The 13232-nt window shown below is 47.7% G+C and overlaps 1 protein-coding gene across 2 annotated transcripts in view; it reads left to right on the top strand.

Moving 5' to 3' along the window:
- The window catches only part of GALT (galactose-1-phosphate uridylyltransferase), a 42120-nt gene that overhangs the window by 15824 nt on the left and 13064 nt on the right, over nucleotides 1–13232 (top strand). For both annotated transcript variants that reach the window (XM_077490552.1, XM_077490553.1), the window contains exons 4-5: nucleotides 1077–1125; nucleotides 12691–12820. In XM_077490552.1, coding sequence (XP_077346678.1) covers nucleotides 1077–1125; nucleotides 12691–12820 — 179 coding nt within the window. The remainder of the gene's footprint in view (nucleotides 1–1076; nucleotides 1126–12690; nucleotides 12821–13232) is intronic.

The following is a 13232-nucleotide window of genomic DNA, read 5'->3' as shown; positions in this document are numbered from 1 at the left end:
GTCAGTTGGGAAAAGGATGTGTAGGTGGTCAGTGAGGGAAGGAGGTGGTTTGGTTGGTCAATCAGGGTGTGGGGGGGAAAGGAAGTGGTTGGTCAATCATCGGAAAAAGATGTGGGGTGGTCAGTCAGGGAAAAGGATGTCTAGGTGGTCAGTGAGGGAAGGTCAACCAGGTAAAAAGATGTGGGGTGGTCAGTGAGAGAAGGAGGTGGTTGGTCAGTCAGGGAAAAGGATATGGAGTGGTCAGTGAGGGAAGGAGGTGGTTGGTCAATTGGGGGGGAAAAGATGTGGGGTGGTCAATGAGGGAAGGAGGTGGTTGGTCAATCAAGGAAAAAGATGTGGGGGGATTGGTGAGGGAAGGAGGTGGTTTGTCAATCAGGGAAAAGGATGTGGAGTGATCAGTGAGGAAAGAGGAGGCATGGTGGCAGTGGCAGATCTACCCGGGTTGCAAAGGTCGCAATCGTGATCCAGGCCCTGGTGTTCTGCCACTGTGGGGGCTGGGGATCCAAGACAGCAGGAAGGGGGCTTACTGTAGAACATGTGAAAGGGTTCTGCAGCAAGAGGTAAAGGTCAGTTCACACTACTGCGACCTGAAAGTCATACGACTTGATTATGATTTCTTTGGGACTTGCTTGCGATTGCCTGTGACTTTTTTGATTTAACATTGCAGTCTATGGCACTCTAATTGTACCAAAGTTGCAGAAAAGTAGTGCGGGGGGGGGGGGGGGTAGGTGGTAAAGGAGCAAAGAGGAGAGGAAAAAGGAGGTGGGGTGGTCAGCAAGGGAAGAGTGGATGGCGAGGTCAGTGAGGGAAGGGGAGGTGAGTTGGTCAGCAAGGGAAGAGAAGGTGGGGTGGTCAATGGAGAAGAGGAGGCACGGTTGTCAAGAAGGGAAGAGAAGGAGGGGTGGTCAGTAAAGGAAAATAAGGTGGGGTGTTCAGTGTAGGAAGAGGAGGTGAGTTGATAAGTAAGAATAGAGAGGGTAGAGTGGTCATTGTGAGGGTAGAGGGGGTTTGGAGGTGGTCAGCAGGGAACAAGGTGGTACTCAATGGGACTTTAATAAATGTTTTTTCCATCCCAGGTCCCAGCAATCACCCCCTGCTGCAAGCAAAATCTTCCCGTGGTGTTTGGTAATATTGTTAAATTGGTGTTCTGTCATATTAACTTCCTATACCTTTCTGTGCCCCTAAAATCAGTCTGGCGGTGGGTGTGCCAGTAGATGCTGTGTTGTGGTGTTGTAGAGAGTAGCCAGTCTACCTTGCTAGAGGAGGTAGTCTTTGGGGGAGAAAGGGGGGGGAAGGGGTGTCTCGGGCAACACTGACTACAAATGTGGTCTCCGACTGCTTGTCTGCAGTTGTGTATTTGGTAAGTTTATGGCGATTGTCAGAATACCCCTCCCCTGCCAGAGATTTCCATCAGCCTCCTTCCTGCATAATATAAATAGTTTTTCTTTCTCATCCACTGAGGGACACAAAAAGTCTTTCAGATTATACTGCCACCTACAGGAGGATTGGACACTGGTAAACAAAAAGGTAGGTTAGCCAAAAAAAGCCACTCCTACCTCTAGTATGCCTCAATTTATTGTTGGTGTCCCAGAAGGAGGGATGTCTTTTCTTCACCAATATTTTTTATTTTTTTTGTTCTTATTTTTTTTTTTTAGTGAAGACTCTTCTCTGCATTGCTTCTGGAGCTTTGAGTGTTCAATTACCGCTATTCACCATGGTTGTCCTAAACCTGACTGGATGATGTGGGGATAGCCTGAAAGTGAACTTTGGGCACTGGGTTCTGAATGGGGTGCTTTCCAGAATCTGTTCTGATAAACGTGGGTCGTGGAAAGCTTTTCAGGTCCATATTAGGGATGAGCCGAACACTCCCCGGTTCGGTTTTCGCGCCATAACTTTCGAACGGACCAAAAATTTGTGCGAACTTTAGAACCCCATTGAAGTCTATGGGACTTGACATTCGAAATAAAAAGTGCTAATTTTAATGACTAATATGCAAGATATTGTCCTAAAAAGGGTTTGGGGACCTGGCTCCATCCTCAGGGGACATGGGTCAATGGCAATTTTTTTTTTTTAAAAAGGACATTTTTTCAGGAGCACTTAACACGATTAAAGTGAAAAAAAAAAAAAAGTGAAATATTCCTTTAAATATCGTGCCTGGGGGGTGTCTATAGTATGCCTGTGAAGTGCCACGTGTTTCTCATGTTTAGAACAGTCCCTCCACAAAATGACATTTAACGGAAAAAAAATCATTTAAAACTGCTTGCGGTTTTAATGTAATATCTGGTTCCGGCAATATGGATGAAAATCATTGAGAAAAATGGCATAGGTAGCCCCCCTGCTGATATTAAGGGGAACCCTGTACCCATATTAAAAAAAGGAAAGGCGTGAGGCCCCCAGGCCCTATATACTCAGAACAGCAGTATACAGGCGGTGAAAACAACACAGGAACTGTGTGGGTTTGTTGTGTTAAGTAGAATCTGTGTGTAATTTTGAACTGCTACATTTCTAAAGTGTAGCTCCAGTCAAAAAATCAATTTTTAAGCTTTTTGGAAAACATAGGGAAGGGTTATCGACCCTGTATAGTTTGTTTTGCCGTCCGTCTTCCTTCATCTCACTTCCTGTTGTCTCCTTCCGTTTACAAGTAGGAGACGTTTGTAAGTTGGATATTTGAAAGTAGAGGCCTGCCCTATATGCTCTGCAGAAATGTGGCCCTAAGGTGTTGGTGTTGCCACAACACTGTAAGCCCTCAAAGTGACTCTTGGTGGACGCTGGAGCGCCCTGCTGTGAACTATTATATCAAGAATTTTAATTACATGCCATTGTTGAACAGTGGTAGAAAAATTGGGCCTTTGGTGGTTGTGGTGGTGGTGCCACAACACTATAAGTCCTCACAGTTACTCTCGGTGGAAGCAGGAACGGGCCCTGCTGTGAAATATTATATCAAGAATTGTAATTACATGCCCCTGTTAAACAGGGCCTGAAAAATTGGGCCTTAGACACTGGTGCTGGTGCCATGACACTGCAACCACTCCCATATACTCAAGTTGGAGTGCAGGAATGAGCCCTGCTGCAAAGCATTGCATCAAAATTGTAATTACACGCCCCTGTTAAACAGGGGCTGAAAAATTGGGCTGGTGGCATCACCCAGAACCAAAAATGTTCTTCCAAGATATAAGCAGGATCATTGAGGAGGAAGAGGATAGTCAGTCAACATAACAGGAAAGTCACTCAGCATCAGCATAGGCAGTCTTGAAGGGATGTTGCATTTAAAAAAAAAAAATATTCGGTTACATTAGCTTCAGGTGCTTGGTAGCTGGTGGTGATCCAAGACTGATTCATCTTTTATGAAGGTCAGTCGATCAACCGAGTCGGTGGACAGGCGCACCCTGGGATCGGTTACAAAGCCACCAGCAGCACTGAAGGTGTGTTCCGAAAGAACACTGGATGCAGGACAGGCCAGTAGCTCAATTGCATACTGTGCAAGCTCTGTCCAGTGATCCATCCTCAAGACCCAGTAAGCCAGAGGATTTTCGGTGGGAAAGGTGTCCAAGTCTGACCTTGCCCCTAGGTATTCCTGCACCATGTAAATCAGACTCTGGCAATGGTTGCTGGAACCGATCATACCTTGGGGCTGCGGACTAAAAAATTGTCTGAACGCATCGGTCAGACGGCCACCTTCTCCACCGCTCCTTCTGTGACTGACCGAAGCCTCAGCAATACGTTGTCCAGGACCAGGAGTTTGTAACCTCCCAGTCTCTGGGAACGCGTTGCACAGACCTTTCTGCAAGGCTTCCCGGAGATGTCTCATCCTCTGCTCCCTCTATGACGGCAAGATAAGGTCCGCAACCTTACCCTTGTACCGTGGATCAAGGAGAGTGGCCAGCCAGTAATGGTCCCTCTCCTTGATCCGAATAATACGAGGATCCTTCCACAGGCTTTGCAGGATCAGGGAGGTCATACAGCATAGGTTAGCTGAGGCATTCGGTCCGGAGTCCTCTGGGTCACTAAGGACAACATGATCAGCAGCCACCTCCTCCCAGCCACGTACAAGTCCACGTGTTTCTTGGGACTGTAAATCATCCCTAAAAGACTGCTGATGCTGAGTGCCAGGCTCCACCTCCATGCTGACACAAGCCTCCTCCTCTCTCCTCCTCTGTCCCTCGTCCTCTTCCTGTGTGATGGGTGGGACAGCAGGAACACTGTCTGGATAAAGGGGGCCTTGAGAGGCAAGGAAGTCCTCCTCTTCCTGCCTCTGTTCTGCCTCAAGTGCCCTGTCCATTATTCCACGCAGCGTATGCTCCAACAGGTGGACAAGAGGTACAGTGTCACTGATGCATGCACTGTCACTGCTCACCATCCTCGTGGCCTCCTCAAATGGTGACAGGACAGTGCATGCATCCCTGATCATGCCCCACTGGCATGGTGAAAAAAAACAGAGCTCCCCTGGCCCTGTCCTGGTTACCGTAGTCGCACAGGTACTCATTGATGGCCCTCTGCTGCATGTGCAGCCGCTGAAGCATGGCCAACGTTGAGTTCCACCTGGTGGGCATGTCACATATAAGGCGGTTCTTGGGCAGGTTCAACTCCTTTTGGAGCTCAGCCAGCCGAGCACAGGCATTAAATGATCAGCGGAAATGCACACAGACTTTCCTTTGCCTCAGGACATCCTGTAAGCCCGGTTACCTGCCCAAGAACCGCTGCACCACCAGGTTATGGACGTGAGCCACACAGGGCACATGGGTCAGTTGTCCCTGTCAGAGGGCGGAGAGGAGGTTGGTGTCATTGTGGCAAACCACCATTCTTGGCTTAAGCTGACGTGGCGTCAACCACCTCTCGGCCTGCCCCTGCAGAGCTGACAAAATATCAAAATATCTGCCCCAGTGTGGCTCCTGTCCCCCAAACAAATAAGCGCAAGCACGGCATGGCATATTTTTGCCTGCGTACTTGCGTGTCGCCTTGAACGCCTACGGAGCACCGCTGGTTCCGAGGACAGAGCACTGGAAGAGGCCATGGAGGAAGAAGAAGAGGAGGGGGTGGAGGAGAAAGGTGTGTCACAACCAGTAGTAGCATTTTGGAGGCGTGGTGGCGGAACAACCTCCAACACTACTGCACCTTGTCCTGCATCCTTCCCAGCTGCCAGAAGAATGACCCAATGGGCCGTGAAGGATAGGTAACGTCCCTTCCGTGCCTGCTGGACCATGAGTCAGTGGTAATATGCACCTTACCGCTGACCGCCCGGTCTGTGACCAATTATGGCTCTCCATGCTGCCGGTGCTATGATTGGTCAAGCCTGCGGGGTCACAGTGCATGCTTGGCCAATCATGAGCCAGCAATGCACTGTGATGGCGCAGTGCATTGTGGGCCGTGAGCGCCACACGAATTTGGCGTGAACGGCCCATAACGTTTGGTATTTGCTGAACGTGGGAACAGCTGATTTTCGAGTCGAACATACGTTCGATTCGAACACCAAGCTCATCCCTAGTTCAGATCTTCTGGCATTGCACCAACACTTACCTCAGTTGGGTGGAATGCTATGCGCACGATTTGCACGCTCTTCTCCAACATAGCACCGAGGAAGCTCCTCCATTCTGCTGCTTCTGCTTACCATGTGGAATTTGAATACAAAGTGTTCTTCTGCCCGCCTACAGTGACATTGGTCACCAGCGGAAATCCAAACTCATACCTACTACTAGCTGCCTGGGCTACCTGAGGCCTTGCCCCTTACTCTGTGCTTTATATGTTGGCCATCCCCCGGCATTCTGTGTGCTCGAGTCCAGGAAACGTCGGCAACCACCGGTGCAACCCGCTCCACTTCACCAGCGTTCTGTCTTGGATGGACTTCCTCCCGGATGGCTGTTCCCTCCTTTATGACATGCTTGTTTTTAACCTACTCTTGTGAGTACATATGCACCATTTGCTTATTACAATTGCATACCGCACTTAGAGTGGAACCTTGTGCTAGAAGTACACTGGAACTCCTCAGGTAAGCTCTTCAGCTGGGGACTGGAGCAACTCAGAATCAGATGGAAAGCCTCCAAAGCCATGTGCAAATCAAATATACTAAAGAAAATGTTGGCGCTTGCATCTACCTTGGTGGGGATCCACTTGACTATTACTATTACACACCTAGAATTGAAAGGGACTAATGGGAAAAATAATTGCAAATGAGTGACTGTATAAAGTCCATAAAGTCCGTAGTATGGCACTTGAAGGCAGCCCAGTGAAAATAAGAAGCAATACTCTGGAAAGGCTGGGAAAAGAATCCCAAGGCACCACTCTAAGTGCGGTAAGTTACCGGTATGCAGTTTTAATAAGCAAATGGTGCATATGTACTCACAAGAGTAGGTTAAAATCTGCACGCTCTTTTCCAACATACAGTACAGAGGAAGCTCCTCCATTCTGCTGCTTCTGCTTACCATGTCCATGTGGAATTTCAATCCAAAGTGTTCTGCTGCCCGCCTACAGTGAAACTGGTCACCAGCGGAAATCCAAACTCATACCTACTACTAGCTGCCTGGGCTACCTGAGGCCTTGCCCCTTACCCTGAGCTTATATGTTGCTTTTCCTGCCACATGGTTGCTGAATCTAGACACGGGGGCACAGTCCCGCTATACTGGATGACTTCCACTCAGTGCCTCTACTGCAGCCTGAAGTCATGTTGCCTTCCACTCTTAGATTTCATCCTCTTTAGTTCTGTTGCATATGACCGCAGTCTCATCCCTAATGGTTGAGGTCTTTACTACTGTCATGCAAGACTTGATGGCCCAAATCCCCCAGTCACTTGCTAATGTTAATTGTGGAGGCCACAGGCATTCTTCCATGTCCCATGCAGCAAATTCTATATTTGATTTGCTTGGAAAAGAAGCACAAGGTTCCACTCTAAGTGCGGTATGCAATTGTAATAAGCAAATGGTGCATATGTACTCACAAGAGTAGGTTAAAAACAAGCATGTCATAAAGGAGAGAACAGCCATCCGGGAGGAAGTCCATCCAAGGCAGAACGCTGGTGAAGTGGAGCGGGTTGCACCGGTGGTTGCCGACGTTTCCTGGACCTCGAGCACACAGAATGCCGGGGGATGACCAACATATAAGCTCAGAGTAAGGGGCAAGGCCTCAGGTAGCCCAGACAGCTAGTAGTAGGTATGGGTTTGGATTTCCGCTGGTGACCAGTGTCACTGTAGGCGGGCAGCAGAACACTTTGGATTGAAATTCCACATGGACATGGTAAGCAGAAGCAGCAGAATGGAGGAGCTTCCTCTGTACTGTATGTTGGAAAAGAGCATGCAGATTTTAACCTACTCTTGTGAGTACATATGCACCATTTGCTTATTAAAACTGCATAACTTACCGCACTTAGAGTGGTGCCTTGGGATTCTTTTCCCAGCCTTTCCAGAGTATTGCTTCTTATTTTCACTGGGCTGCCTTCAAGTGCCATACTACGGACTTTATGGACTTTATACAGTCACTCATTTGCAATTATTTTTCCCATTAGTCCCTTTCAATTCTAGGTGTGTAATAGTAATAGTCAGGTGGATCCCCACCAAGGTAGATGCAAGCGCCAACATTTTCTTTAGTATATTTGATTTGCACATGGCTTTGGAGGCTTTCCATCTGATTCTGAGTTGCTCCAGTCCCCAGCTGAAGAGCTTACCTGAGGAGTTCCAGTGTACTTCTATCCCTTCCAAATTAAAGGAGAATGTGTAGGACCCTCATTGATGCAATCTAAAATGAGAGGATTAGGCTGTTGCTTCTTCCAGCGCCTCTCCAGAAGTCTCAACACAACACGAGAAGCAGATGGGATCTTGTCCTGGGCAGAGCCTCACGTTCCAGCCTTGTCAGCCATGCATCTTTCAGGTGTAGACTATTGGTGCCACTGGACACCCGTGAGGTGTATAAGGACCAGTGTCACCTAATCTGGACCTTCTGGACCTCAGGTTCAACGACAAACTAGATGGGTATGGGGATCCTCTAGCGCAGGGGTCTCCAAACTTTCTAAACAAAGGGACAGTTTACTCTCCTTCAGACTTTAGGGGGGGGCAGACTGTGGGAATTGGGAGTAGAAAATGAGTAAACCATGCCCCATCTTTGAAATTGGGGGAGGAATGCTACCCCATCATTGGTATCAGTGGGAGGACTTGTGCCCCATCATTGGTGTCAGTGGGAGGAATGGTGGCCCATCGTTGGTGTTATTAGTAGGAACAGTGCCCCATAATTGGTGTTAATTGGTGGAATAGTGCCCTATGGTTGGTGTCATTGGATGAAATTGTATCCAGTCATTGATGTCAGTGAGAGACATTTTGCCCCATCATTGGTATCAGTGGGAGAAATGGTGGCCAATCATTAATGTCAGTTAGAGGAATTATGCTCCACTGTTGGTGTCAGTGGGAGGAATTGTCTCATTGTTGGTGTCAGTGTGAGAAACTGTGCCCCGTTGTTGATGTCATTGAGAGGAATTTTGCCCCATAGTTGGTGTCAGTGGGAGGAATTATGTCCCATTGTTGGAGTCAGTGGATAGAATGGTGCCCCAAGGGCCAGATAAAAGCAAGCAAAGAGCTGCATCTGGCCCCCAGGTTTCAGTTTGGAGATCACTGCTCTAGCAGAAGTAGTAGGTGCCCTGGTGGCTCAGTGGAATTAGTACACCCTGATCTTTTGCGCTTTCCTCTGCGGTAAAATCCTTATCCCAAGCCACTTGCTGTGAATTAAGATTATTATGTCTTCTGTGCCCCCCAGCAGGCAAACTAAAACTGCCCCCCTCCTGTCACACTGCCCCCACATTGCCGCCCCCTCTTATCCCAGTACCCCCCTCTTGTCACACTGCCCAGGTACCCCTCTCCTGTCACAATGGTGGGTGTGGTGAGAGGATGGTGTTGGGAGGGGGAGTGCCAAAATGCACTTTCATCGAAGTAGAAAATAATCCTTGCACCGGCCCTGGCATTATGATGTATACTCTCTCCGGGGCATACGTGTATAGACCACTACACCGTCAGCATTGGGCAACACAGCTATGTGCAACAGGGGGCCAAGATATTGGGTGGTTAAGATATTTGGAGAGTTAGTTCTCTTTCTCATTTTTTGTAAAAAGCTGAACTTGCACTTTAAATAGCCTGTAGGCGGTTGTATTAAATACATTTTACGATTTCCTATGTCCCCCCCCAATGGATTCCAAGAAAACAATTTTACTGTGTGTAGCACCCTCTATGCAGGGCTGGTGCAAGGATTTCTGACACCCTAGGCGAAACCTTATTTGCCGCCCCATTGACTCCACCCCTGACTCCACCCTCTTTGCCCTGCCCATCTGACAGAAGGCGCTTCTATAAAGGAAGCATCGGCTCTGCTTCCTCTAGAACTGGCTCCAGTGCTCTGCTGCACCTCTTATTACACTACAAGTCAGGCTGAGTTAGTTACATGCTACAGCCTGGAGAGCATGCAAAATGTGTAGGGAAACCAGCAGCTGGGCGCCCCTAAGCAGCAGTGTGCCTTAGGCGGCTGCCTAGTTTGCCTAGTGGTAGCACCGGCCCTGCCTCTATGTACAGTAGGACTATTTAGTTGGGCTTCTCTGTAGGCAGGAGAGCCAGAGTTATTTGTCAGAGCTCCAGGGGCTGAGTCTCTGTCAACTCCCCCTAGCTTCTAGAACTGCTGGATGTCAGAAACCATGAAATCAGACTGAGACAGAAGTACAGTTAAATCACACTTGTTTATTAATAAAAGTAAAAAGAACAAACATAGTCAAAACATAGCCAAAGTTCAGTAACCGGAACGGATAGTCAGCCAAGCCAGAAGTCAGGGATCAATGTAGTGGAACAGCAAGCAGGATCTGGAGCCAGAAGGGATGTCGGCAAAGCAAACCTTTAAACAGGAACGCAGGAGATGGGCTCTGTGATGTTGACCAAGGTGAAGGCAGAACTCCTCTGGACTGGACGACTTAAGTAGGCAGGACTGACGAGCAGGATATAATTAACAGCTGAGTAACTGTGGAGAGATAGGAGCTGGCAATTAGCCAACAGCTGAGCGGCCAGCTCAGAGAAAGGAGGGCTGAGCCTAGCCCTGACACTGGAGAGTTCTTAAACTCAGAGGGTGGAGAGGCGGAGATGAGGCATGGATATTTATGGGGTCTCCTCCAATCCCTGGGTGAGGATGGCCCAGAAGGTGTAGAGATGGCCCATAAATATTCTGGAGCTTGGCCACATTTGAGCAGAATCCTAGCTCCAGTGGCCTGGAGGGGACCCCTGTGCTGAGGGGCTCTGCCCCTGGGTGAACACAAGGAGCCAGAGGAGGAGGAAGAGAGAGAGAGAGCAGAAGAGGGATCCTCACACCCTTCAGCTTCAGCTAAGCTTAGCTAAGTCATCCTAGGAGCCATAGGGACCTGTCCAGCAGGAGGCCTGTTCAGCAGTCACATGTGCCTCAGGATACACCTAAAGGACTGAGTGAGTATCTTCAAACACCAAACCTTAGATCCTTTAGTGGAGAAGCAGCTAGGTGCAGTGCCCAACTAGCCTTCTAACAAGGGACAGCTTAGAGTTAGAGCCATGCAAAGCCAGTTCAGCTATCCTACACCTCTTGCTTGGGGATCTAAGGAACAGCCAGGTGCCTTGACATTGTCTACGGAGATTGAGCACCTGTATTCAGTAATTGGAGACCTTTCTTTACCAGTTGATCTGATCGGTTTATCCTTCAGGAGGACAGCCTCGTGATTTATTTTTATTTTTTTGGTAGCCAGAGACCGTTTCAAGTCCTCAAGTTGTATTTGAGTTACAGTTCTGGGCATCCCATAGCTACCCATCCCTATCCAAGTTCATCCCCTAATACAGCGGTCCCCAACCTTTTTTGTGCCAGGGACCGGTAATGTGCAGCCAATTTTTCAATTTTAGGGATGTAGGCGGCGGCAGGGAGTGTGGTTGGTGGCGATGGGGTCTGGGTGCAGTACTGGGACAAGTTCATGTAGCGCCCAGGGCAAGCATGCAGGACTGAACTACCCTCCTCCACTGTTGTGAATGCATGCCGTAGAATGGGTTAACTGTCCGGTGTCCATTCTTTGCCCTTTGTCTCACTGTGGCCAGGGCAGCTGCCTCCCTCCTGCCCACCCCTTGTCCCGACCTTGGCTGGGTGATATTGTTGTCACTCAATGATGGGGTTTTACCAGGAATCTCTGTACAGTCAAATCTCTTTCTGCACAGAGACTCCTATAGAAATGCACAGTAGACATGTTCACTGCTGAAAAATTTGCTCGTTTTTGTTTCATTCGTTTTTTTCGGAAATTAGAAAATTAGAAATTCGTAAATTAGAAAATCCGTAAATTAGAAAATTTGCAATTCGTAAATGTATGAATTTGGAAATTCTAAAATTTGGAAATTAGAAAATCCAAAAATAAGAAGGAAAAATCCGAAAATCGGAAAGAACAAAAATACAAAAATTCAAAATAGTAACCAATAATAACTATTAAATTATAGGTATTGGAATTTCCTTTCAAATTTGGCTGTTAGTGAACGTAACGAATACGAATTTATCTGAAGTTACGAATTATCCGAAATAAAGAATGCCGCATCTAAACAAATGGAACAAAACTAAATAATAATTAATAATACGTTTTTATTATTATTATTGTTATTTATTATTATTCATTTGTTACGTTCCATTCATTTGGATGCGGCATTCGTTATTACAGATCATTCGTAACTTAGGAGAAATTCGTATTCGTTATGTTCACGAACTGACAAATTTGAAATTCCAATACCTATATTGTAAAGTACTGCGCTATCTAAATCCTGTATAGTGATAATAATACCTATAATTTAATAGTTAGTAATAGTTAAGTTATTATTTCAGATTTTCGTATTTTCGTTCTTATTTTCGTTGTGTTGCATTTTCGGATTTTCATTCTTATTTTTGGATTTCCGAATTTCCAAAATTTAGAATTTTCGAATTTCCGAATGTTGTGAAAAATTCAGATATTCCTGAATTAACGAATTTGTCTAAATTTGTTAAAAAAAAAAAATGAATTTGGAACTAAACGGATTGCACATGTCTACTGCACAGAGCTCCCGGAGCCCCTCAGGTCACCAGGCTCCTGCATCCGCTCATCTCCCCTCACCTTGCACCTGGGAGAAGTCCTGTATGTGTCTGCTGTGCCCCGGGGCATCAGAAGGAGGAGAGAAGCCGACACCTATTGATAGGGGGCAGAGCTTCACTCGCGCACCCCTTGTTGTGAGCGGCGGGTGAGCGAGTGAAGCTCCACCCCCTGTCAATAGGTGGCAGCTGCTCTCCACTTTCTGACACCCTGGGGGGGGGGGGAGCACAGCAAACAGGTCCCCCGCTGCCGACCAGACTTGAGGCGGAGCCTGGGCAGCAATGCAAGCAGCCTCCAATAGAGATCAAGCTGCCGCCAACCCCCCTGCCGTGCTGCCTGGCCCCCAACAGGTCATGAGCTGGCACAGGTCTGTGGCAGGGGCGTTGGGTTCCAATGTCCTAATAAACCAAAAATAAAGCAAAGCACCCTGGACTGATTTTTGACTAGTGAATTAATGCTGGAAAATTCCTGTTGCCTGGCTATGCATGTAATGAGGGACCCAAAAATCCACTGGATCCTAAGTTGGGTAGCGCTAAAAGTGAATATAAAAATCCTAGGGAAAGGGAAGAGGGCTGGAAGTCTCACTAGAAACGTTCCAACACTGATGAGCCTTTATTTGTGCCCAGCCAGGTAATGTGTTTCCACCCCTGGTCAGATATCACTCTCCCTCTGATGACCACCGAGGAAGTCCGAGCTGTGATTGACAAGTGGGCGGAGATAAACAGTGACTTGGGAGCCACTTACCCCTGGGTTCAGGTAAGTGATGGCACTTGGTCAGCCTACCTATGATAATGTCGGAGGGGAACGGAAGCCAATATTTTCTCTGAACGGCTGATACAGTGTTATGCATGAATAATAATTACCTTGAATCCCAGGATACCCGCCGTATCTAAGGGACAGGAAGTGAGAGAAATCTCCGCAAGGAGACACTGAGTTGGCCACACGGCCTCAGTGAAAGAGGACTGGGCAACTGACATTTGGGATTAATTGACCAATCAGTAGTTCTGCCTGAGATTGGGGTCTGTTTTTAACCACTTTCCACCCTCGATATAGCTTAGAGATAGTTACAGCATGGGGTTCCAGTGCCAGGAAGGCGCTGGGTGCTGCCGTGATCAGCTGTCAGCCAATGACAGCTGATTGTGGAAGTAAACAGAAGCAGGGCATCAGC

Source organism: Lithobates pipiens, unplaced genomic scaffold, assembly GCF_037356315.1.
Source record: "Lithobates pipiens isolate NorthernLeopardFrog02 unplaced genomic scaffold, aLitPip1_a1.2 Scaffold_19, whole genome shotgun sequence".
Classification (NCBI taxonomy): domain Eukaryota; kingdom Metazoa; phylum Chordata; class Amphibia; order Anura; family Ranidae; genus Lithobates; species Lithobates pipiens.
The sequence above is the reverse complement of the archived record's forward strand: the minus strand, read 5'-3'. Positions and strand labels throughout refer to the sequence as shown.